Source organism: Crotalus tigris, unplaced genomic scaffold (genome assembly GCF_016545835.1).
Source record: "Crotalus tigris isolate CLP2741 ecotype Arizona unplaced genomic scaffold, ASM1654583v1 scf7180000024437.13266115, whole genome shotgun sequence".
Lineage (NCBI taxonomy): Eukaryota > Metazoa > Chordata > Lepidosauria > Squamata > Viperidae > Crotalus > Crotalus tigris.
The window spans coordinates 1,585,109-1,612,687 of NW_024100606.1; the positions used below are offsets into that span (position 1 = coordinate 1,585,109).

Below are 27,579 nucleotides of genomic sequence, written 5' to 3' on the forward strand. Positions count from 1 at the left end.
TCAGTGATATTTTTATCCCACTCTTCTTCCAAGGAACATAATGCAGCTAACAGGGTTCTTTTCCCTTTCTTTATCCTCACAAGGCTGGGATACGTTCAGCTGAAAGCAAGACAAATTCAAGATTCTCATGAATTTTACATGGCGGACTATGGAATTGAAATCTTGGCTCCACACTCTTGGTCTACAACCCTAACAGCTACTCCATATTTTTAAAACAGTAGTATATTAAGTCCAAGCCATTTAAATGGATTAACAATTCCAATTCTAATAAAAACAAAAGTTTCCCAATCAAAATAAGTGGTTTTGAAGTAAACATCTACATTTCCTTTTTAGTGAAAGTAGCTATAATGATGGCTAAAACTCACATTTTCATCCCTATTTTACTGATCATAGTCCTTATGCTGGCTTCTTCTTTTAAAAAGGAAACTCAAGATTAAAAAAACCGGAGTTCTTTAAAATACAATATAAAAGATATTAATGGGATATTACTAGAATATAAGCATTGCAACATCTGAACATCTGGACAAATGATTAGAGCAATAAATTCCCATTAAAAATGAAAGACTGAAGTTGTGTATTATTTTTTTTTGCAAAAAAAAACCCCTTCAGAGGTTTTTTTTTTTTTTTTATTGAAATTTTTCAAAAGTTTTACAAATAAGAATCCACCCCCCCCTCCCCAACCACCCCACCCCCCCCCCGACTTCCCAGAACTGAATATAGGATTATTTAACAAATATTTTAAAAATAACATTTGCAATTTATAAAATAATTAATAATAATAATAAAAATCACAGTAATAATATATATAATAATAATATACATAACATAAACTTTAAAATGAATAATATATACTAAAAAAGAAAAAAAAGAAATAAAAAAGAAGAGAGAGAGAGAAAGAAGAAAGAAGAAAGTAGACGAAGAATAAAGCATATATATATAAAAAAAAAAAAATATATGAATAATAATACGTAAAAAATGTATATATATAAAAAAGAAAAAGAAGAAAGAAAGAAAGAAAAAACAATCATTACAAATTATAAAAAGGCTAAATAATATTTTTCCATATCCAAATTATGTTGTATAAAATTTATCCATTTTTCCCATACCGCAAAAAATTTTTCTTGAGATTGCTCCTTTAAGAAAGCCGAAATCTTTGCCATTTCTGCCAAATACGAAACTTTATGAAACCATTCTTGTAAAGTAGGCAAAGATTCCTTCTTCCAATATTGTCCTATTAACAACCTAGCGGCTGTAATCAAATTTAACATCAATATAACCTCCTTAGCATCACAGTCAATAACAATACCTAGTAAAAATAATTGCGGAGTAAATTTTACCCTCCTTTTAAAAATTCTTTGAATATTCCACCATATCTTAATCCAAAAAGCTTTTATATGCTTACACGTCCACCAAATATGGTAATAGGTAGCATCCAAATATCCACATCTCCAGCATTTCGGCTGTAGATTAGGGTACATAATGGACATTTTCTTTGGGTCAAGGTGCCATCTATAAAACATCTTATAAAAATTCTCTCTTAAATTTTGCGCTTGTGTGAATTTAACATTTCTTATCCAAATAAGTTCCCAAGTATCCATTGAAATCGTTTCACCAATATTCTGTGCCCATTTAATCATACAATCTTTAACTAGTTCAGGTTCTGAATCTAATTCCACTAAAACCCCATAAACTCTCTTAATATGGGTTGGCCTTTGATCTCTTACTTGTTTTAAAAAAATTTCATCTTCTCTAAGCCAGCCCGTTTTACAATCCATCTTCCATCTATCCACTATTTGTCTATATTGGAACCATGAATAAGTTAAATTTTCATGTGTTAATTCTTCCAAAGATTTTAACTGCCAGTCTTGGCCATCCCATCTTAGTAACTGTACGTAAGAGACCTTGTCCATATTTACCCCTTTCCTTATACCTTCTATGGCATGCCGAGGTATAGCCCATAATGGTATTTTGAAGTCACTTTTATAATACTTTCTCCACACTCTTAGCAAAGAGTTTCTTATAATATGAGACTTAAAAACCCAATCCACTTTTTTATTAAATATTAAATAGGCATGCCATCCAAAAAATAGGTCCCAGCCTTCCAAATGAAGTATTTCTGTATTTGTTAAATTCACCCAGTCGCTAATCAATGTCAATACTACAGCATCATAATACAATTTCATATTTGGTACCTTGAGTCCACCTCTCTCACGAAAATCTTGCATTATTTTAAGTTTCACCCTTGGTTTTTTCCCTGCCCAAACAAATTTATTAATACCTTTTTGCCATTCATCTAAATTACGTTCGTTCTTTAAAATAGGTAACATTTGAAACAAAAAAATAAACTTTGGCAGGACATTCATTTTAATAACTGCAATTCTGCCCATAAGGGATAACTGTAAATTATTCCAGTTTTTTAAATCCTTCTGTACCTCCATCCACAGCTTTTCATAATTATTTTTATACAATTTTACATTAGAAGCAGATAATGTAACCCCCAAATATTTTACCTTATCAACAATTTCAAAGTCTGTTAAGTTAACTAAAGCCTGTTTATCACCATTAGTCATATTTTTAGCTAATATTTTGGTCTTATTATTATTAATTTTAAAGCCAGAAACACGTCCATATTGTTGAATCAATTGTAATAATTTCACCACCGAAGAAACAGGTTGAGACAAAGTAACAACCAAGTCATCTGCAAAGGCTCTTAATTTATATTCTTTTTTATTAATTTCTATTCCTTTTATTTCTTGAGACTCCCGAATTTTAATCAACAAAATTTCCAGTGTTAAAACAAACAATAACGGAGACAACGGGCATCCCTGTCTTGTTCCTTTTTCTATTACAAAAGCCTCTGACAAACCCCCATTTACAATAATTTGAGCAGTCTGTTTTTGATATATATTGGATAATACTTGTAATATATTTTGTCCAAAATTCATCTCCTTAATTAAACACAGCATAAACTGCCAATTCACTTGGTCAAAGGCTTTTTCAGCATCCAAAAATATCAGGCCTGCAGAGACTTGGTTATTCTTTTCTAAATACTCTAATAAATTAATAATTTGTCTAACGTTATTCTTCATATACCTTCCAGTTATAAAACCCGATTGATCCCTATGTATAAACTGCTGCAAGATCCCCATAAGCCTGTTAGCTAAAATTTTTGCAAAAATTTTATAATCCACATTTAAAAGAGATATAGGCCTATAATTTTTAGGCAAAGTAAGATCTTGACTATCTTTTGGAATCAATGATATAAATGCATTACGCCAGGATGGAGGGATCTCTAACCCCTGTAATAAATTATTAAACAGTTCACACAACGGTTGAATCATCTCTTCTACTAAAGCTTTATAATAAATAGATGTCAACCCATCCGTACCCGGCGCTTTGCCCAATTTCAGTTGTTTAATAGCTGTAACAATTTCTTCCTTAGTAATTAAACCGTTAATCTTTTTTTCCTGATCTTCTGTTAATTTAGGAAAGTTAACTTTGCCTAAATAATTATTTATATCTGTAATTTGAATATTAGTACCCTTATATAATTTTTGATAGTATTCTAAAAAAGATTTCTTAATCAATTCTTTCTGATAAACCAATTTACCATTATAATTTATTTTATCTATATTCCTCTGTTTCTGTTTTTTTCTTAACTGATAAGCCAACCATCTCCCTGGTTTATTAGCATTACAAAATGTATTTTGTTTCATAAATAGCAAATTAGTTGCAACTTGATCAGCCATCAGCATGTTAAATTGTGTTTTTAACAATTTTAAAGCTCCTTTAACCTTTTCATCTAAGGGATTTGAAATTAAAAGTTTCTCTTTTAATTTAATCTCCTCTTCCAAGTCTTTCCGTTTCTGAGTCTGTTTCTGTCTATGCAAATTATTCATTTTTATCAAAATACCACGCATAAAAGCTTTACTTGCATCCCAGACCATTGAGATTGATGTTCCCTTGTTCATATTTAAAGTAAAATATTCCTTTAAACATTCCTTTAATTTATGAACATTTTTTTCTTGTTTAAATAAATTCTCATTCACCCTCCAGGATCTCCTATCTTCCTTCTCTACAAACAGTTCCATCCAAACTGGACTATGATCGGACAATGTCCTAGGAAAAATTTTTACATTCTTCACCCTGTTGTATAAATCTGTTGTGATCAAAAAGAAATCAATTCTTGAGAAAGATTGGTGTCTATCTGAGAAAAACGTAAAATCCTTTTCTTCTTGATTACGTTCACGCCAATAGTCTCTCAATTCCCAATCTTCTTTCATATCAAAAAAGGCTTTAGGTAATTTAGCCTGTTTAAAAAAGGTAGAAGAGCCTTTTTTGTCCATTTGTATATCTAAGACACCATTCCAGTCTCCCATTAAAATCACAGATCTATAGTCCAACAAAGTTATTTTCTGATGTAGTAACCTATAAAATTGCTCCTGTTGCTGGTTTGGTGCATACAACCCCACAATAAGAATTTTCTTGCCATATAAACCAAGTTCAAGCATAACATATCTTCCGTAAGGATCTGATTCTAACAAGGTAGCAGATAAATTCTGTTTAACATAGATTACCACACCCCCTTTCTTCCCAGGGGCGGGAGATACAAAATGAGATCCCAAGCGAGGATTATTTAAATATTTTTGATCTTTAGCTGTAATATGAGTTTCTTGCAAGCAAATAATATCATTGTGAAGTTGTGTATTATTTAAAGGTCATGTATGAAAGTTTTACATTTCAACAACCCAATACACAAATGTTATGAAAAATGTACAAGACTCATAAATAATATAAATATGCTCAAATGTTATACATTTTGAGGTAGGAAATAAAGCTCCAGCACAGAATCTCTTTTGCAATCATAATAATTTGTTAATGTAACAAATATATATCAAGGTTTCCCTGTGGTCAAAATACCATGGAGTAGCCACCATGTGTTGCTCTGAAATTGTTTGCTCCTTTTCAATTATTGTCTTCTTACCAAATTTTCTACTTCTCTGTGCAGATATCCAGATTTAAAAATTTGTTCCTAGTGCTTATAAAAGGATTCCCCTCTGCCCTATCCCACCCCACAAATTAATAAAATAAAAGGATGAGAAATTATGGAAGAATAAGGCCACTTTATATAGTACTATTTGAAGTAGAGAATCAGATGGTTCTGCACCCAAAATTTACCACTTTGGAATTGAACGTTAAACTTTAGCTCTAGAATAAGACATCCCCATTGCTCTACAAGATTTGCTAAGCTTAACTAGGGCAGTGCAGGCGAAGTGGGCATATAGTCAGCTCTGTATTCAGTACCTCATACCATCGTCTACCGCCACTCAAGACCTTGTAATAGAATCACAAAGAGCTGAAATGAAACTTAAATGAAAATTTGGGGCAGTTCTAACCAAGTCTGATTTAAGTACTTGTCTGGTGATCCAGGCCAAACAGAGGATTTCCCTGGTTATTCTGGTAGCAATCATTTGGGCTGGTGTTTGAAACAACTTTGCAATAATTAATTTTTAAAAATATCTCTACTAGCTGGATTAGAGTCAGAACTGCTGTGGATGAGATTAAGGAAGATTCAACTCATCCTACGCATTCCTCTGCTGATTTTAGATTCTGTGGTGGAAAATAGAAAGAAAAGAGACAAAGCAACTAGAGGACACCCATTTTTATGGATACCGTAGCTTCCTGTTTCTGTGCCAGAAATTGGAAGAGAGAGCTAATCTCCACATAACTGTGCCCTCTGGGTCTATTCATGAGGAACCATAGATAGTGATCTTAGCCAATGATAAAACTTAGGCATTGGACAGGTAAATGACCCCATAACCTAGACATGCCTGGGTTTTCAGATTCAGAGATATGCTTGCCATTGACTTAAATATGCTTAAAATGTTGTATGAATGCTGCTTCTATGTATTTTACAGGATTGCCAGTTATCAGCTATTTATGCTGTTGATTCAATAAAGTAATTTTTGACATTTTAAGGTTGTATAATAGAAATCAGTCTTCTTATTAATTCTACTTTATAGCATGTGGGCTATTCTCTACTCAGCATTTATGAAGCAGAGGATTTGTGACCCAAGTATGACGTGAAAACTTGTTTACATAGTGTCCTCTTCACCTGGATATTTGAACGATCCTCAGAGAATTAATGTGTTACATATACAGGATTGGAGAATGGTAGTAATAGCGTCATAGCTTACTCTCACCTGGAAAAATTCAGAAAATGGATTTGTTCCCATTCAAGGACGCATCTCATTCCAACATTAGGGTGAGAAGTAAACACACTCCTTTTCAAGTCACAGACACTGGAGCTGATTGAAATCTCCATCAAGGTTTTTGCTGCTGGCTGAGATCCAGAATCCATTTTCAGTCAGAGAAAATAAAAAGAGGAATACCTTCATTGCTAAACTGCTGCCTTTACATCCAGGAAATGCAATAACTGCTTAAAAGGGAAAGCCTAAAATGCAAGGAAGAGCCCTGGCGAAAAAAGAGCTGCTTCATTCAACAGATTCATATTTGCATTAAAATGTTATAAGGTGATAACTGTTTAACTAATTTCTTTTAAGTGTCTATTAAAATACAGGAGTGGATGCTACCTGTATGAATGCTACATTCATTGTCCTGCTAGGATACCAGATAGAAACCAGGTTGGGAGATAAACAGCTCAAAGTATCTGGTGTAGGAAGAGGACAGGGAAGCTAGTCTGGATGGGTTAGAGAAGTGTTTCTCATTCTTAGCCACTTTAAGATGTGTGAACTTCGACTATCCAGAATTCCCCAGCAAGCAGAATCCTGGGAATTGAAGTCCACACATCTTAAATTTGCTGGGATTGAGAAATACTGGGTTAGAATTTTGTTCTTCCCCTCTATTTGATAGTCAAAAGCCATGTGGGTTTAAACAAAAATTGAATACAAGAATGCCAGATGATCTCTATGTGGCTTGGGGGCTCTATCAAACAGTATTTCTCCTCATCTCCAGTTCCCACATGTAGCAGCAAACTGCAAACAATGAACTCCAAGAAGCACTTCCTTATGACAGGATGGCTAGTACTAAACTGCAAGCTGATTGGAAACCAAAAGAGTATTCTTTAAAATCTATCTGTGAAATATGGATTATTTTCCTCTGGTTCTTTTCTGTCATTAGATTCTGCTAATGATCATGGATTCTGTTCCCCCCCCCCCATCCCTTTTTTACTGCCAACAACTATAGAATATTGGTAGAGGTGCCAACATGCTATTTTGACACATACATAGATGGCTCTTGTCACATACACAAATTTCTCACTTTTGCTATTGTATTCAAAAGGCAAAATTATTGGACAAACACTTGATAAAGCAGCCCACAATCAACATTATTTGCATGTTGGTAAGTTCCAAACTTGTGCAGGTCTACTTAAGGATTTAGCATAACTAACTTGCAGAGTCATATTATTCAGAATGGAAAGCCTCAGTGTGATAAATCCATTTTATTCCATCTCTTATATATAAGTGTGCTGTTTCTGAAGTCAGCGAGGAGAAAAACAAATGCTTTTCTCTCCCAGTTTTGCTTTAATAAACCAGCTAAATTTCACCAAATCCCACGGGAATCATCCAAGAAATATTCTCTTTACAGATTAATAAGGTTAGTACATAAATCTTGGGTCAACTCATGCTTAATAACCATGAAGATTGTTTGGGAATCAAGATCAATTAGAGTCCAGCTGGTAATCCTGTGCAGATTAGAACTACATCAATGAAAATTAAGCTGCAATATTTATTTACAAGTGCATGATTGGATAAAAGATTTAAAGAATTGCCAAGTATATGCAGTCAGAAGAAAAGCAGTAGCAAAAATAAATCAAATTCAAGGGCTAATGTTCACAATGCTACACCAGCCTTCCCCAACATGGTGCTCTCCAATTTTTTTAAAACAAAACTACAGTTCTGGTAGCATTTAGTAAGCTATTGTTTCAATACATGTAGGGGATGGCAGGTTTCAATTTGCCTTATTCAGATATTCTAAAATTCAGAGTGCTCACCGTGTCTGCACTTCAAAGAAGTCTGGTCCCCTCCTTTCCAATATCTCTTGTGGGACATCAGCCTCCTGGAAATATTTGCACATTGAATATGACTGTCTGCAGAAGGAACAGCTTGCCCATGAACCAGGACTCTGATAAGGCAAAGTCATACTGGGTTTGCAAGAGAAGTATTCAAGATATGCTTGTTGTGAGCATATAGTCCAAATATGTAATGTAGCGTGGAAACTTGGAATTCTTGTACACTAAGTATTATAGCACCAATAGCAGCTTCCTAGTAGCTAGGAGCAGAACTAAATTATCTAGCTTTGTTGTATCATTAACTTCATATGTGGTTAATACAAGGTTAATATATGAATATTCTTGTGTTCTCTGTGCCAAATTCCATTTGCTATTTCTTATACACCTGCATGCATTAAAAGTATAGATTAGATGTGTCCAGCCCATGGCCCCCAATAATTAACATTCTTATGTAAATTTGACATTATAAAACTATATTATATATTTTATATGGAGCCCAAGATAATTCCTCTTCACTCAATGCAGCCCAGGCAAGCCAAAAGGTTGGACACCCATATTTTAGATGAAAAACTGCTTCACAAACATACAGGTACAGGACTGATGCAAGAGGTACCACCTGCAACAAGGGTGCTCTTTTTTTTTTTTTTGCACCAGGATAGATTACTTTGCCAATTAACACCTTGCTTCAGAGCAAGACATCCAGGAGTAAATAATCAGGATCCACCAAGGTTGTAGAGCAACCAAACTTGGCCCTTTTATGACTTGTAAACTTCAACTCCCAGAATTTCTCAACCAGGCATGTTGGCTGAAGAATTCTGGGAGTTGGTCCACAAGTCATAAAAGGGCCAAGTTTGAAGACCCCTGTTGTAGAGCATAGAGACTACTGTATGTATGGGGTCTCTGAAGCAGACAGAAAGAGAGGCACACAAACCTCAGAACAAGGCAATCTGCTCTCCCATTATATTTGCAGCACCACCGAACAAAATTGAAACATCTTCCATTGTTTTTAGGCTTAGGACACCTTACGTGACAGGATGTGGCATTTGTACCATTCTGAGGCTGGCAGCCAAGTACCTACAGCAATTAGAAAAATTTGTCTGATGGCTACCCTTTCAGGTGGAGATTTAGCCCTGCATTTATTCTGTGTATTTAAAGTCTGTGCAGAATATCAGTTATTTTCTTTTCTTTCTTTTTTTTTTAACTCCTTCAGGTTAACTTTTTATTTTTTACTCATGGAAAACCTGGGAGATAGGCTACACTGAAAAACAAAGCTACCTATGGTGTTCTACCCAAGCTCTTTCTTTCTTTACCCATTTCTTTCACTGCAACCCGTTAATCTTTATCCGTATTCTCTTGGTCTACTAACTTGTCATCTTGTATTATAACAACTTTCTAGGTATCCCAATAGCTTCCACATATTATTATTAATAGGATAATAATATCACATCATTTTTTATTTATTTAGGTTGGCAGTGAGCAATGATTTATACAGGCTCACTCAGCTTGTGATCTACCAAAATCACAGTCCACCAAAGCCACTTTTAATGGCTTACAAAATCAGTTCAGCCATCTTTTGTTCTCAGGTGACTAACCAAAGTAGCTATTTAATGCTTTACCAAAAAGGAAATTCAATTTATTTTCTTTCTAGTCCCATATGTATATCTATAAATTGTATCTAGTTCTCCTTAATATTCTCCTTTATTTGTATCTTTATTTGTGTTAATTTCTAGTTCTAGATATGCAAATTTAAACTCAGAAATAATTAAATTGTAGATCTGCTTAGTCAGTTGCCCAGATGCTAATTGTAGAAGGCAACTCTAAAAGTCAGAATTTAAAATCTCCATTTTTTTTATTTTTAAGACACATTTAACTGGGAGATTGAAATACTGAAATATCCTCTGAAAAATAATTTCTCATAGATTATGAAGTATATGCTTTCAGTTACTATTCCTTCAACCCTAAATCTCAATATTTATACTCTATTTTTAGCTCTCTATATGCAGATCATATACTACTATTAACAGTAATTTTAATGATTTCCACAAAAATCTATATTCTGCAAAGAAAACTAACCCCAAAGCATGCCATAAAAGTTCTTAAATGTAAAGAATTCTAGTAATTCCTACAATTTGGGAGAATACATAAACTAGAACTATGCTATTTTCTAATTTTAATACTTGCTAAAAAATAATAAGACATAATGAAACAAAGTACCTAAACCACTATATCAAACATTCATGTTCAAGCTGCTTGCCATCTTCTAAACCAGAGAAATGGATCTGTTCTAGGCCCTAATCTGTTCCTAATCTTGTTTAATAGATCAGGTGATGTTACAGAGAGGATTTAACCAGAAAATATTAGCAATATCCATTTCTCTGAATAGGGACAAACAGGGACCATCCTGGCAGAAGGATTAGTAAAATCTGTATCTGCCAGCTTCGTTTATATCTTCCATTTTTTAATGGAGAGAGAGAAAAAAGAAAAGATGCAAGTGAAACAAAATGGGACAGTAACAAAGGAACAGAATTCTGGAAGGGCTTTTCTGCTTGAGCACTGCAGACCAGGCAGTCCACTTGGCAAGCAGAGTCAGATCCATTGATTGGATCCTAGAGGTTGTTTGGCTTTTACAAAGTTTGTATTCCAGGACATCAAAACCAGGAAATTTAATTCCTATTTTATTCAAATTATTGCATATTAGTTATGTTCTCTCACCCTCTCAAGTACTGAAATTACTATACTGAATGTGCTTATGTTCCCAAGCTTGCCTCTTTAAATCTTCCACTTGTGCTCTCAATAACTATTAAGTAGGATATTTCACTAAACTAAACTAAAATTATACATTTCCCTTTGCCCCCTCCCAACTCCCAACTCCTCAAAAGCTTAACAAATATTGATAGTCTTTCTCAAGCTAACTTATCTATTGGTCACACTTTATTCTGTCTCAGCCTTGAAGAATGTAGCTTTCAGCATTGACCTTACCACTAAATACATCAGGGAATAAATAATGTTCCACTGGAGCTCTCTGATCGAGGACAAACTTGATCAGCATGCAAGTTTTGGTTGACCAGTTTTACCTGAATTTCTCCAGTAGCTTTATTTCTATCTCAGTAAAAATGATAGTCGTGGTCCACAGTGCTTAAACAATAAGTATAGGTAGTCCTTGACAAACCACCTTTCGTTTAGTGACTGTTTGAAGTTACAACAGCACTGAAAAAAGTGACTTATGATTGTTTTTCATACTTACAACCATTGCGGCATTCCCATGGTTACAAACTAAAAATTTGGATGCTTGGCAACTGGCTCACATTTATGACAGTGGCAGTGTCCCAGGTGATCCCCTTTTGTGATCTTCTGACAAGCAAAGTCAATGGGGAAACCAGATTCACAACTTTGTTACTACTTAATAATTGCAGTAACAATTGCGGCAAGAAAGATCAGGGCAAAACTTTAACAAATGTTTTGCTTAGCAACAAAAATTATGGGCTCAATTATGATCATAAGTCAAGGACTATCTGTAGATAGATACCAGCTGCCCAGAGTCACTCAGCTACTTTTTTCCAGAAGGCCCAGGACAGGATTCAGGTCTTTTAGAACAATAGGATTGTTACCGACTGAAGATGCCTTATAATGATTTTGGACCAAAGAACAAATGAGAAGTTTTGGTTTGTTTGCCTTCTATTCAAAACTGTTCTTACCTTTTTGCTATTTATAATTAGTTGCTACTCAGATCTTTGCGTTTAACAAGATATTTTGCTTAGTCTAATATAGCACGTCTGTAGGAGATGACCAGGCTGAGCCTAAGGGAGGGGTCAAATGCATCATCTGTTGACCTTTACCTACCACGAGTTTGTTTTGAGTGATATAAGTTCAGATTCTTTCAGAGAGCATTAGTTACAAATATTCATTTGAACTGCTTGGGTTCCTGATTTCCTGCGGTTGACAACATCCTAACTTGGAGCTTTCAGATTTATTGTATCTCAAGCCTCATAATTCCCAAACAAAATAACTAATGACCATTGGAAATGAAGTTATTACCAGCAGAGATTCAAGTTAGGGAATGCTACTTACAAAATTAGGGAGCGCAGGATAAAATTATTCATACTTCATGCAATTAAGGTTTCAGTTTTCAATTCTGGACTTCCTCCACTTGGAAGAGGCCTCAGGTTAAAAAAGGCATCTTATTTTGGTCAGAATAAACAGCCCTAAGACAGATGAACCAAGGTCCTGGCAGTATAAGGTAGGTCCTTAATCATCTTCTAGGCAGAATTCTCCAACTCTGTCAAGCAGAAGCAGTCAGTCTCAAGGGTTGGGTTACACTTATTTTATGCTTTCACCTTGCCTGCTGGACTCCAAATCAGCAATTCCAATGCTTGGACCTGGCACAAATTACCCCTATTTTAGGTTTTAGATCCAATATCAAGGTGGAAATTACTATATCAAAGAAGCCAAGTCATCATGCAATCTTAAGGGAAACTAGTTATTGTTCTCCAACTCCCCAGTGTCTTATTGCTTGCAGCTGTAAACCACTTCTTCCTGCATGCACTTCTGACATTCCACATAGCAGCACCATTGCACCTGGCAATGGCAAGAGAAGGTAACAATGTGGGTCTGGATATTGTAACCCCGGCCACAGCACATACTGTCACAGTTAGCCTCACGGGAACACGTCCTTCCAGCCGTGCCCACTGAATACCTACTAGATCGGCAGAAGCTAGGAGAATCTTCCATATAAACAAGATCGGTGGGGCGTGGAACAGTAGGACCTTTAGCTAAGCGGCCATGATGCTGGGGGCTCACAAGCTCTGATTGTCCCATAGCATCATTGGTGGCGCTGAAGACCTTGACAGCACCATCGTAGCGTAGCTTCAGGAGCTTCCCTGTCTCATGGAAAGGAGATAACTGTTTCCAGCAAGTTCTCACAGCGCATGAACCAGACACACCATGGCACTTGCAAGTGGTCTTGAGGCCATTTTTCACAGCCTGTGGAAGAGAAAGGAAAATATTATTAGCCAGGTTACAGAGTTATTAGTGAGTAGTTAGAAAAAGTTGAAAGAAATCAGAAAATTTATAAAGCAGGATCATCCATTCAAATAGATTTCACCATTCAGGTAATGACTTCTCCAAATAATTCACCAATGAATCCAGGAACACTCCTTGTTTAAGTCCATTTCAGTCAAAGTTACCTTATTTACTGAGTAACTTTGGCTCAGTCGTGCTTTCTACTTGCCTACTTGCCTCACAGAACTGTTACTATATGTATAAATTGAAGAGAGGGCCCTCCCATAAGATACCTTGAGCCCTGCAGGAAAAACACAATGGAAATCTAACACTTTAATAAACAAATTTATATTCGTAAATAAGACAAAGAAAATCAACTTACAGTACATCTTAAAGACCAAGCAGTTATTACAACCTAAGCTTTTGTAAAATATAGCCCACAGTCCTTGTATCCAATTGTACCAATTATATTGTTCAAATTTAACTTCTGCAAGTATAAGAAATGCATACTGATTAACCAAAACAGTTCAGCAATTTCACATTGGAATCTTCTTTTGGACACTATCAAAATCTAGAATTTCAAATAGATATAAACCCAGACTGTGCCTGAAAATACTTTTATGGGTCTCAGCACAAGAAGCATTTTAGAGTAGACAAAGAAAAATTAATTAAATTTATCAATAGTTGCTAGAAAATATAAGATGAAATCAGGGAAACAACTGGTTACTGAAGGATTTAGTTTTCAATAGGTTTTTTTGTATGCACAGTTAAGAGAAAGAGATTAAGGTAGTTACAATTGAGCAACAGAGGAAATTGAAATTGAATTATGTACAAATGGTGAATATTTAATTGCCAAAATGCATAAATTCTTGCTGAAATTCATAGAAATGAACAAATGAAATAATGTATGATAAAAATTGGCTAAGAATTTTAGATAGAATATATTGTTGAAACAGTGAGAAAACATGTGGCTGAAAGGACTGAAATTCAAATTTTGTAATAATCTAAAAAAGAATATTTATAAAATGATGTGCCTTTGATATATGACTCTAGAAAAATTGTCTAGAATGCATAAAACTATTTCAAATTTATATTGCAAATGTGGACAACATGAAGGTTCATTTTACCCTGCTTGATGGTTTTGGGGGAAAATTCTCTTAATTGTTTCACTTAATCAAAATTTGGGGCTCAATTGTGATCATAAGATGAGGACCACCTTTAACCACATCATTGTGACTGCTTGCTTCCTCGTTATTTTAGATTACAATACCGCACACGTATGATAATGATAGCCCACTGAATCAGTGTGTGTGAGATTTCCGAGGATTGTACTGACTGTGGCATTTAAATGTGTATCATTTATCAGAGAATCAGATTTGCATACAAAGACAATATTTCTGAACAAAGTGGTGTTTTTTCCTTTAGGAAAAAATAAGGGAAGTACCTCTTTAAAAATGCTTGTTGCAGAGTTGCAGCTTTTTAAAAAAATGTTTTACATTCTTTCTGAATGTCCATCCAGTTCAAGTCAATTTTAAAAATCAAGATACAGTGAGGTGGAAGGAGCAATTATGGTCCATGTAATCCAATTTATCTGGAGGATGCCAACTGACAAAAATCTGCTGTAAGACCTGTATATTTATCCTCTCTATTTGTTAAGCTCTACCTATGCAAGCTTTTAAGGATTTCCAAATATTGTTTGTGCTTTTCTGACCCAATATTTGCATTAGGATTGTCAATTTAGGATTTTGTAAAGATGTGTAGTCAGAAGGTAGCCTCAGAATCAACAGGGAGAAAAAAAAAGAGATCCATCTCATTAAAAATGCTTGCTTTATTCTACCCTGTTGCATAATCACTTGTATAATGTCACTGTGGAAACCACTGTTTTGACCATATGCTGCCAAGAAAGATACAGATCTGGTATTTCAGAGTTCAGTTAATCTCTCTTTCTCTCTCTCTCTCCTCAACTAATCCTGCAGCAAATTCACCCTTACCTTGATGCCCACGTTTGTGTTATGGATATCCACCTTAGCTCTCAGATCTTTCCCAACCTTTTTCTGGCCCAGGAAATTCTTCAGGAACCTGATGCTATACTTGAGGTTGTCACCACACACACCCCACTGCCAGGCTTTGCGGTTCTCTAAGTCAGGTGAATCGTCACAGGTACAGCGTTCCATTCGCCCAGCACTGCATGCTCGAGCAAGGGACTGAGTTAATGCTGCTGAAGACACTGCATAGAGAAACGCTGTTTCCTTGAAACCTAGGAAAACAAAGCCAAGCAGGAGTGAGGAGAACATTTATTCATAAGAATTGAATAAATCTAAGCCGGAAGTGGGGATACGGACAAGAAGCCCTTATAGTATTTACATGCTTCAACCAGACATCTGGTAGAAGTTCTGCAGTTGTGCTACTGTAGGAGTTTAAGGTTTTCATGGGCTCCCTCCTATAAGAAAGGTAAATCCTATTGGGGTCCTTAGTTCTTGAAACCAAGTTATTGTTTTGTCTGTTAGAAAGTTATTTAATTAAATCAAGGTAAGCTGAAGTCTTTCTTCATGCCTTTGGGTTAGTCTTGACTTCTGATGCTACATAGATAAGTCCCTACAGTTTTCTTGGCAATTTTTTTTTCAGAAGTGCTTCTCATTCCCTTTCTCCTAAGGATAAACCAGAGTGCCTAGCCTAAAGTCAGAGTGTCTGTGTCTAAGCCAGGCAGCCAGCCCTGGCAACATTAATACTTGTGAGAGTCCACAAGCCTTAATGTTGCCAAGGCTGGACACCCATGGTTTAATCTAACACCTTAATCAATGCACCAGACTGACATTCTAAGTAGAATCTTACCATTGATTAATATCTTGAAACTAAAGTGAACATTGGAAATGTTTTTCCTTAATTTTTTTTTTTGAGAAGGCACATTCTTTTATTAACACTTAGTTTGAAGTATTGCTTTGCTATCCTCCTTTTTTTTTAAAAAAATCTTGCTACATAATCCTATGCACATGTATTCTGAGAAGTATCACTCAGCTAGATTTATTGCAAAGTAAAGGTGTATAGGATTGGAATCTTAGACTACTAGCTTTTGTGAAATATTTTTAAAAATCACATTCTATTGCTTTGCAAACAACTTTGAACAATGGAAAATGGTATAAAATGTTTAATACAAATAAAATGTGCTTGGGTTTCAGTATACTTTTAGGATCAAAGCATACCTGAGTGCAAACATTGGAATATCTTTACATTTAACAAGTGATCTGGAAAAAGAAGTGAGCAGGAATTCCATGCAGACAACTCCACAGGCTGGTGAAGAGAAGTAGTTTATTCTGTTCCTTCCCCACTAGTATGAACTAGTTCCTATAATAATTGCACCCAGGAAGGAAGAACACTTTCCTAAAAGCCTAGAGAATATCACAAGCTAGAGGAAGTTATCCAGCCTACTAAAACTCGAATAGCCTAGTGCTTATATTTTGGACCTAGAGAATTCTGCATTCAAAATTGAAAAAGAGGAAACCAAGTTAATTAAAAACGGCAGCCTATAGCTTCTGGGGGTTTGTTGACAAGATTAAATTATCTCTCCTATGATGCCTTTTTTCCTAGCTTCTAATTATGACTGAAGGAATTGAACAGCTCAAAGAGAAAGAAGCAAGGTGGAGAAGTTTCTGGTGTTTTGGGGTTTCAGAAGCTGATGGAACAGATGTTCCTGTTTACCTCTTTTCAACAGGTTCGCCCTCCCATCGAGGCTGCAGTTCCAACGCTCATTGCGGAACTGGTACTGGCACTCGAGGACGCCAAGCCGAATGGCATCCCGTAAAGTCTCGGCCAGCCCTGGCTCCCGACGACAAAGCCTCTTTTGCTTCTGGGAAAGCCTCAGCAGGTCACATTGCTTCAAGTGAGCCTTCCAATGGGCAGGATTTGTTGAAGATCCCAGCAGTGGAAACTGAGTCAAGGTTTCTTTTCCGGTCAGACTAAGAGAAAGAGAAGTAAATCTTGGCTTGGCTTGGCTTGATAAACCAGAGAATGCATTATTGCCAAAATAATCGATATGATGCCCATCTCAGTTACCCATCCCATGTAGGCTTAGGGCTGAGTTAAATGTAGAGCAATGAAGTGGTTATACAGTTGATGAGTGGTGGGAGAAGGTGTGAAGCTCTTCTACTGAAAATCCTACATCTTAAGACAAAGCAAAAGAAGCAGAAAAGCTCTGTCTATGGATTAATAGTGATGCACCTTGGAGCCTCACCTGTAGGAAAGAAAAAAGCTTGGCAAGATTTCAAGTGAGATGATCAAACAAATTTGGGGGTTGAATGCTCACTTCCATTTGTTTTTTCTATTAAAACAATTTGCTGCAATATAAATAACTACAGGAAGATAAAATAAAAAGAACCAAGCGGCTACACTCTAAAGCAGTGGTTCTCAACCTGTGGGTCAGGACCCCATCTGGGGTCAAACGACCATTTCACGCAGTCCGCCATTTTTCCCCCTTTTCCTTAGCTGTGCTACTCCCTTTTATTCTATTGGCTTTCAACAGCCAATAGGAATTGTCCAGACTGTCTCTGCCCTGCTGAGCCCACCAAAAGTCCCATTCTGCAAACAGTGCTGCACCAGTTGAGTAATCCTCGACTTACGACCGGTTGAGTAGTCCTCGACTTACGACCGGTTGGGGGGTCGCGGCATTAAAAAGGTTGAGAACCACTGCTCTAAAGGAAGTTCTAAACTCTTATTAGAAACTTCTGAGGTCAAGTCTGCAGTTAAAGATGTCTCCAAATACCAAGCTCTGGAAAGACATGAAAGCACAGTGTAGCATCCTGGGTTTTCCCATAACCCTAGGAATGCAAAGCAGGTTAAAGGAGGCAAACAGATGACCAACCTCTAGTAGATATGCCTTTTAAAAACTTTATTTACTTTACTTACTCTTTAATTTTTTACTTGAAGTACAAATAATCTACTACTTACATTTTGATGCAGAGAAGATGGCTTCCCTTTCTTTATGGTCAAAATTCAAATACATTTAAGGAAGGTTTGTCTTAAGAACTGGTTTTGGTAAAAGAAAATTTTGAACAGGGAACAAATGTTGGGATGGATTTTAGAACTGTTTTCCTTTAGCTAGTGCTCTCTATAGCTATTAGACAAAGTCTCCAATTATTCCTCATTGGAATGACCATCAGCTATTGAAGGTGATAGGAATTATATCTAGTACTTGCACTAGTTAGAAAAAAGAAAAAAGGAAAACTAAAACTAAACCATATACTGTAGAGGTGTCTCTTTCATAGAAGAATAATTCTGAGGAGTTGAAGACCGCATAATTTAAAGCTGCTAAGGCTGAAAAACACTGATTTAGATGAATTACAAAAACTACACTTTTATTTACTTCCATTAAACTAGATTCGGTCAGAAATAGCAGAGATCACGTTCTTTAACTGGATTTCTGAGGGGGATGCATTGGAAGATTTCACATGATACAAAAAGTTCCAAAATCCACAAACATTTAGCCTGAACTTGAATAAGTTAATCATTTCAAAGGCTGCCCCTTTGCTATACTGTAACCATATACTTAAAATCATGTATGTATGTATGTATATATGTGTGTGTGTTTGTGTGTGTATGTTTATATATATGTATGTATGTATATATATATATATATATATATATATATATATATATATATATATATATATATATATATATGTTTATACACACACACATACACATACACACACACACACACACACACACACACACTTTATATGATATCAATATCCTTGGAATTTGTCTTCAGAATTTAGGCATCACCAAAAATCACCGTTAAAGATAGTTTGCTATTACTTTTTTCTTTTGGTGAGGTTTGTTTTTTTTTAATGTGGCATTTCAATCTATCCTACTATCCTGGGATTTGCTCTCACCCTGCTTAGTTTCCAAATCAACCAAGGCTGACTAGTTGGTATGACATTAACTAGACCATATGCATACTACATAAGATCAATAAAATAGAAATAGTATAAGAAATATTTAGATGATATCTTTACAAACTGGAATGGTATCAAGATTATATCATAGTTTCTTTTTATTGGCCAGATTTTAGAGATGAAAGCAAACTGTGAATTAAATCTTAAACTGACTGATCTTACCAGGTTTGGGAAGATAGATCTTTGAACCTAGGCTTATTGGTTCACAATACATTTTTCTAGCATTCTTGATATTATATTTCATTATGATTCTATAATCTTTCTATCTGTTACCACAGATAACAGATTAATTAATATATTACAGAAGGAAAGATTGTCAAGTTAGGGGAATTACATTTTTTCATACAGGATCAAGTGTTCATAGCCTAAGTTGAGAAAGAAAGTTATTGCAATAAATTGCCCAATAAAAGAACAGTGCCCAATAAAATAAACATGACTGTTTTGTTTTTAGAAACAGAAAATTTGGATAGTACTGAAATGTCTTTAGAACTTGCTACTCCTTCTATACCTCAAAGAAATTACCAATATATCAGAGCTAAGAAAATACAACTGAGAATTCAACTTATAATTCGGTGCCAAACACTAAGCCATGTTGCATATTTCTGAGCCATCTCCTCCTACCCCTGCCCCTTAATTCCCCACCCCTCCCCAAATTGAAATGCATCCTTAGGATCTAATGGTTTTATCATTACACATTTTTCCTCCAACAGTGTTGTTTTAATGGGTAGCGAACACTTTACGAGCAGGTGGATTGATTCTGACTCTAAAACAAAATGTAAAGAAAGAGCCAAGTATCTTCTCACTCAGCCCCATTCTCCAGGGTCGCCTATTAGTAGAAGAAAAAAAGGGAGGAAAAACTGCCAGGAAATTGAACATTAATCTCTTGGGTTTTTATTTTATAATTTATCCACCATCTTGGCCATCATCATTGGCCATCATCATCATCATTCCAAACCAATATCTTCCAGTATTGCTCATGCCACTGATGGCTATTGCCCTCAAGATTTTGCCTCTGTTGCCTGTATATAACCCAGTCCTCAGGTCGGGCATTTCCTGAACCTGACCCGAGTTCATTTACAGGACAGGTTGTTCATCAGAACCTGTGATCAATCAAGCATACATATGCCTAGCGCCAGGCAGCCAAAAGGCCTCCAGTCTTGAGAGAGCATGAAAAGGAAGAGATGTTATCACCTACCAAGGGTGGAATTCTCAAACCCTCTCACCCACCCAGAGGTCTTCTTCCAGCCAATGCACGATGTTGGTTAATGATTAAGTAAGTAAATTTCCAAATAACCAACAGAGAACAAAATGGCCGCAGTTTCACCAAGATAAAAGCTGCATCGATGCAGTGCCCACATACCAGCTAAATACTTGCCTTGTTGTAATTTCCTGTGGGCAATTTGAGCTCCAATCGGTTTGGAAATGAACTAGAAGGATCCCAACAGAAGACAGGAACTTCCAAATCATTTGAGGATTAATAATGCATGGAAGGAGCTACTATACAATATAAACTTTCTGTAGCTATCAATTTATAGAATTATTTGGATAATAGTACTTCTCGGATTAGATAAAAACTGTCCTAAGTCCCAAGCTATTGTTATTAGCTGAATTTCCAAGAAGTTATGTTCCTAATGCTTGTTGTAAATTATGAGAAATTTAGTTCAACATAACTATAGGGAATAGGGACAACTGATTTAGACATTAGTCACTGGTTGCTGTATTAAACATTTGTACATTTTTGTGTTGTGCATGAACTACACTTCTTCCTGGACCATGAGGATCTATTCACTTTCACTCATGTCCTGGTTATTTCCAGAATGGATTAACATAATGTACTCTACATGGGGCTGCCCCTGAAGAGCATCTGGAAGCTTTAGCTGCTGAGTGTGGTTGCATGTAGTATGCCTCTTGGATGGAAAACTTACATCTCTGCTCCAGAAACTATATTATGTCAACACAATGACACATTGGTTGTTGATTTGCTTCCAGGTACAATTCAAATTGCTGCAATTACATCTAACCGCCTCATCAGGTCCTGCAGAAGAAATAGATTCCAGATCCAGACTGCTAAAGAGATCTTTCTGGTGGATCCAAGAGGAAATTTTTTTTCTATTGTAGCCTCCACCCTCCAGAACAGTATTCCCTCTGAAATAAAGTTAGCCCCATCTATGTTAGTCTTCTGGAAAGTCTTGGAAATGTGGTTCTTCCATCTACCTTGGGAATCCCATGGTAAGCCTGCAAGGTGGTTGAATGAGGGTAAATGATGGTTGTCCTTCTGCTCTCCTGGGGCTTTTTTATGTTTTATTTTTTGTTGTTATTTCTGTCTGATCTGCTTTATATTGTGATATGGTTTTAATTGTTATTTCTTCTAACCTGGCCAGAGTCACTTTTTGACATGAGTAACTATATAGATTTGCTAAACAAATCAACCAGGGAACCATTAAGCAAGTGACAAGGATAGCAGCTATGCTACTCTACAGTAACAAAGCGAGATCATAGCAAAAATTAAGACAAAAAGAGAAATATGACTAAAGGGCAAGCAAAGACAATAATTGTAACATAATTGTAGAGACATAATTAAACAAATTTGGTTAATGTTAAAATAAAATTGAATGTTTTCAGTACAAAACACATTGAAAATATTTGCCATGGCATTGCTTTTTGAAAATATTAGAAATCATTGATTAATAGAACATTGGCCCTGGTTGGCCTGTCTCTATTTCTTTGATGAAATAGGAGTGATATATAAATGTATGGGCCCCTCCAATACATAGAATGTTGTCCATTGGATCCTGTTATTTAAGTCTAGCCTCCAATACTTTGCCCCAAATTCCTTACTTTAAAAATGCTTTCTAGCTATCTGCCGAGTCTTTTCATCAATAGCTCTCAATTTGTTATCTATCCTCCACTTCACTGTTGGGAGACCCATTCACATACAGCTCAGAGGCCTTAGCTGATGTTTTTAATACTTCCAGATGTGTTGAACTACAACTCCCTTCATCCTCAAGTAGCAGTGTTCCACTGAACATATCAGGTTCATTCTAATTTATCATCCTATGGGACGCTGCTGCCTAAGGATGAAGAGAATTGTAGTTTAACACTTCCAGATAGACCAGACCACATCTCTAGGTAGACTAGACCAAGAATCAACTCCACAGAATGATTAAATTCTTTTATGGAGATTGGTTATAATAACAGAATCTTGCAAGTGTGCTTATACAATCATCTTCCTTCTTCTACTTCAATGAATAAGGGAGTTCACTGAGGCACTTATGTAGGCTGTTTTTTGTAGAATTAAAATGGTTTTCATTCATCACCACTCTAGTAACAGATCTTGCATATTTTTCAAGGTAATCTTCTTTACCCTCTGCATCACCTTCCATGTCAGCCTTAGTTCCTGGCCCCCCATGTGTTCAGAAAACTCTGAGTCAAGGTTATAGAACAAAATGCTGCTCTCCTCCTCTGCTGTCAACTCCTCCAGATCATATAATAAGTCCTGTAATGTAGCCATACCCTGAGACTAGTGCACCAGGGGAGCTCTAAGCTGAAAGCAAGGTCTCTCAACTGCGGTCCCCATCCACTCACTAATGGTTACAAGGCTAAAGAAAAGGAGGCTTAGAAAGCTGTATTCCATCATAGCAGACCAGAGGAGCAAAACAGCAATCAATGGATGCTGAGGAAGTTGAGAGACTCTGAGGGTTTCAGTTTCATTGTGTGCTCAGCCTCCTTGCCCTTCCAGACAATCCAACTGATTGAAGAAGAAAGGGAAAACTAGAAATGGCACTGATGCTAATGACCAAGCAATGATAGGTTCTGGAGCATAAGAGGAGGAGAAAAATGACTCCTTTCTCCATTGGCCCTGCTTATCCACACCACTCCTGTTGGAGCTCATCACAACCAAGTTTCTTGAAGCCATAGGGCAAGGAAAGACCCGGGATGGTAAGTACCTGCAGGCCCCATGGTAGATATCTCCCCTGATTTAACAACTTCTATCCTCTGTTACACAGTGGCCAACTGGATGTGTCTGGAAGCTCACTCCTGTCACTTCCCAGCAACCATTATTTAAGGCAAAGTGTCTATGATTTTGCAGGTAGTATTATTACTCACAAAGAGCCTAATCTTCCTTGAATCTACAGGTTTGCTCTTAAAACTATACAACCTGGATAGTGTTGATAAAGAACATCAACAGGCCCATTCATTAACTTTCAGAAACAGAAAATAGAATCTAGAAATTCCAGCATTTATTTGTGGCTGGTCCCTGCATTGAAAGGCTGGTTATAACAAACAGGAAACTCACTCAAAGTATGTAATAGTTCCCATAAAGAACTGGAGTAAAATGTTTTATCAACTAAAGGAACACAGCTGTTGCAAGATTGCAGCTCCCTTAAGTTGCTTAAGCAACCAAATCCACCTAAAGCAATAATCAATATTTGTTTTGCATTAAGGAAGTGATAGCTGAGAGAAAAAGCATATTACCTCTTGCTTGGGAAAGCAGAGACATGAGCATGCACTTCCTGAAAGAAAAAGCTGACTGAGATCTCATTCTGAAATGTAGGCAGAGACAGACACAGCATCCCAGGAAAGAGATGCTGTGACAAGGGTCTTCTAAATCAACATACTTCAACATGTTAACAGTTCTTGGAATTCCCAGTCAACATTTCAAAGGGTGCAGTCCCAACATACCTGGAAAATGCTAAAAGAATAACGGGGCTGCTGGCTGGGAAATTCTCAAAACTGAAGTTCACACATCTTTAAGCCGCCAAGTTTTAAAATCACTGATATAGAGAGTACCTAGGTTGCTATAAGTTTTGACTAGTACTGTAATAATCATCTCTTGAGAGAAGAGAAGCAGCTACCTTTATAAAATTCTGCATAACGCTGGTATCCTTAGATCAGATCCTGATTTGGTGCTAATTCACTCATCATTTTACTATTCCCATCTTTCTCCAGAACTGATAAGAGGTGCTGAAAACAACTCAAAACTCAAAATCCTCATTCTGAACTTTTAGAATTCAAGACTCAGTACTTTAAAAAAAAAATCATCAGAGCTTTACAAGAGTACATGTATTGGATCCTATCATTCTCAATAATGAAGAGTAAGACTAGCTACTAAGGATCTCTGAAGTACTTTAATCTAGAAATAGGCAGTCTGGTATTCTCCAGATCTTTTACACTACAATTGTCATTAGAATGGTCAATTGTCAGGGATGATGGGATCAGTTTGTCATTCTAAAGTCCTAATCTAATCAGGCAACATTGTGCATTCCATTTCCCCCTCTTTAATAGACTTTTGTGGGGGGGCAGGGGGGAGATGGAAGTAATATGGGAAAAATGCTACATGTGGAAAATACCTATATTTGGGTCATTTAAGTACATAATAAAGCCTTCTGGAACCCAAACTATATTTATGTGAAATCTCTGGCCTATGTACTTATACAATATAGTAAACCACAATGAGGCTTAATGTTCAGCATTATGTGAACTCAACCAATGTGGTTTGTATACAATGGTTTGTGTCTTAATGGATAACTAGAACTCAACAAACTGTAGTTTCCTTAGGAAACCACAATTAAACAAACCATAGTTTAGTGTGCTGCAAGAAGATCAGAAAACTACCTTGACACTATTGCTTCTGCAAGCAAACTCATTTTGCAGTATTTGTAAAAAAAAGCACCTGAATATTTGGGGGAAATTGGATGTAGAGATTGCCAAAATGGAGAAGCATAAAATTAATACAGACTAAAAGAATTTAAACAGACAAAAATACCAACTGCATCATGAGCTGCTCTCAAATTTACAATTAGCAAACTGAACTCTGTTTCTTGGTTTACTAAAATATAGCAACATTTGCATTGTTGAAACTAAGAAGTGAGGCAGAGTTAAGCATTTAAACCAATGAAAAAAATTGTTTATGTTTTGGAAAATGAAGGCTTGAGGTTTGAAAAGTAAAACTGTACATGGACATGCAAACTCAGGTATTATACAAGAATCTTACAGATTAATATCCTTCCATTGCTCATCAAGAGAAATTTGATGTATACAGTATTTTACTGATGTATCTCCTGAGAACTTTTGAAATAATATAATACAATCTTAATCCTTCATAAATAGGTCTCAATAATTAAAACAGTGTTTATCTTTAGGTAAGTGTTTGTATGATTGCAGTCTTGAGCCAGAATGCAAGTTTTTATGCAAATACAATATCTTGAAATTCAAATCTTAAGAGAATTTCAAATACCTGCATCTCAAGGCACACATATATGCATCTCACACTCCTTACAGTAAGGTGCAATTTATGTATAATCCCAAACTCTTGAGATTGTATCATGTCATGGCCTTTAGCTTGTAATGAAGAATAAAAAGGTGTAAAAATGTAAATGTAGACCCAGATTTTAACATGTTTAGGAATCCTCTGAAATTACAAGGAGTTCTAACTAATCACGAGCTGCCCCAATCATTTCAATAGAACTAGAGTCTGTATCACTTTGTAGAATACACTACTTGTTGTATATTTAATCACAAGACTTCTGGTCCTCCCTTCCAATGCTGGAACTCCTAGTAAATACGCATTCAGATCAGCCCAAATGATAGACTTCACAATGTACCAAATTGGTCCTTATTTCAGGGAGTATGTTCAGCAAAAATTTCCCAAACCTGGAAGGCATGGGAGATTTTTCTGCACATCTTGGGGGGGGGACACAATTAAAAGCCAGTTTTAAATGACTTCCCAAATAGAATGAAATACAGAAGTGTCAGAATCTTTAAAGGTTAACATCCATGGATAAGCACAAGTATATTGAGAAATTAATATGAAACCCTTTACTTATTCTCCCCCCATCCCAAAAAAGTTTGCAATGTTTATATGGTCGGGTCTGGCCCCGTGTCTTTTATAAAGCCTCATCCGTTTTCTATCGACTACTACACGCTTTAATCTAGTAAATGCAATCTGCACGAGCTTTGAGCTGGCAGAGGATCTGCTGCAAAGAACGTTTACAGAGAAGGACGTGAAGGATCACCTCCAGCATGTCTAACTGATGCCATTTCCAGCCAGGTTCCCCCGACATTTGAGCTGAGTTAGTGAAGAATTCGCAGGATAATTGTAAAACCGGCGTTGCGCCTGGCTAGCAATTAAGATACAGCAACTTTCTTCAAAGCGTAGATCGCTGCAGAGAAAGAACTGTAATCCCAGGCAGTGTTTAGGATTGCGACTATGTATCCAACCGTTTAGACTGGCTTGTTTGATGAAAGAAAACGAAAGGGAAAGAGATAATGAGAGAGGGATATGAACTATTCAAGATCAACAGGGCAGAAGGGACGGGACAACTTTAGGCGTGTTTTCCCTGTCTCGTCAGAAGTCAGTCGGACACCTGTTAAGGCGTCTTAGCTTCGCCATCTGAAAGCAAAGGGTTAGGGTTAGAGAGCAAAAAAAGTGAGAAGGAAAAAGAAATTATTTGGAAAATGGGGAAAGGTTATGGAAGAAACGCAGGGGGAGATGAAATCCAATCAAAGATAAAGAAAGAAACGGGGATCGCTTAGAATAAAAAGGAGGACAGGAAAAAAAAGAGCAGGAAAGAAAATAGAAAAGCATTACAAAACTAAATTCGTATAAAAGGGGAAGTTGAGGGAAGAGGAAGGCGGGGAGGGGGGGAGAGAACACCTGGATAGGAAAGATGTATATTAAAATTAGATAAGAGACTCCCATGTCCGAAGTCGCGCCAAAAGGAGAAAACGCCGCTGACCCGAAATAGGCGTCCACTTGCAGGAGCAGCAGGCAGTAAGTGGCGGCTGTGGCGACTAGAGAAGAACGCAGAGGCGGCAGTGCGATCTCCCACGGCGGCAGGCGCATGGTGCCAGCTTCTGCTTCTGCGTCGCGACACGCCGCTTCCCTGGCTCGGCATGGCGCTGCGCTCTCAGAGCCCGGCGCTCCCGCATCACTTAAAAAAGGTACCTGGGCGGGCGAGAGACGCCCCCTCTCGGTCCCGCCTCTGAGCCGGAGGGCGAGGGCAAAGGGCCGGTAGAGGTGCGGCTAGCCTCAGGGGCTGAGAGGCGCGCGGATCCCTTGTGGACCCTCGGGCTGGTCCCAACAATTCTCCTGGCCCATGGCCGCATTTGGGTTCAGGGGATGGCTGTCAAACTGCGATCCAAGCGGAGACAAGTACGGAGATGCATCCTTGGTCATTGGGGGTATTTCCGCCACTAGGGTTACCGCATTACAAGGAATTGCGGGCTGCTTGTAACGATTTGAGTTTGTAAACTGCCTTGTTGCCCCTCGCGTGGGAAACAGAAACGATCCCTGCCCCGCAGCACAGAGAGCATTTGAGTTTGCACCATTTACCAAACTACAAACTAGCCAGCCTCGTTGTTACTTCTTGTGTTGTTCAAACCCGGTCAGGTTCTGTTTCAGTTTGTTGTGAGAATCCAGAACATTAAGTGACTGAGCCACCCAGTATCCGAGCTCATTAGGAGGGCAGACGCCCTGGCCAGTCCCAATTTGTTCACTTGAAGTAACTGCTGAACAAGATGCACCAAACAGGACTTTACACTGCACCTCCTCCTACTTTTCCATTTTAACCTTCCATATTTTCCCACTCACACATC

The 27,579-nt window shown here is 36.9% G+C and overlaps 1 protein-coding gene across 7 annotated transcripts; it reads right to left on the reverse strand.

Annotated features, from left to right (window-relative positions):
- Positions 1-26,915, reverse strand: WNT9B (Wnt family member 9B). Of its 7 annotated transcripts, none has more exons than XR_005555211.1 (6): positions 26,721-26,915; positions 16,727-16,983; positions 15,022-15,287; positions 8,015-13,012; positions 6,204-6,343; positions 1-99 (listed from the first exon to the last, which is right to left on the reverse strand). XR_005555211.1 is itself a non-coding variant. In XM_039331711.1 (5 exons), the coding sequence occupies exons 1-5, from the start codon at positions 26,825-26,827 to the stop codon at positions 8,072-8,074; spliced, it is 987 nt and encodes a 328-aa protein (XP_039187645.1). In that variant the 5' UTR covers positions 26,828-26,915; the 3' UTR covers positions 7,309-8,071. The 7 variants fall into 7 exon arrangements, 2 of the variants coding, with proteins under 2 accessions (XP_039187645.1, XP_039187644.1); XR_005555213.1 differs by lacking the exon at positions 1-99 and having other exon boundaries at positions 4,651-6,343; positions 8,015-8,145; positions 12,730-13,012; XR_005555212.1 differs by lacking the exon at positions 1-99 and having other exon boundaries at positions 4,651-6,343; positions 8,015-8,079; positions 12,101-13,012.
- Positions 26,916-27,579: the final 664 nt, after the last annotated feature.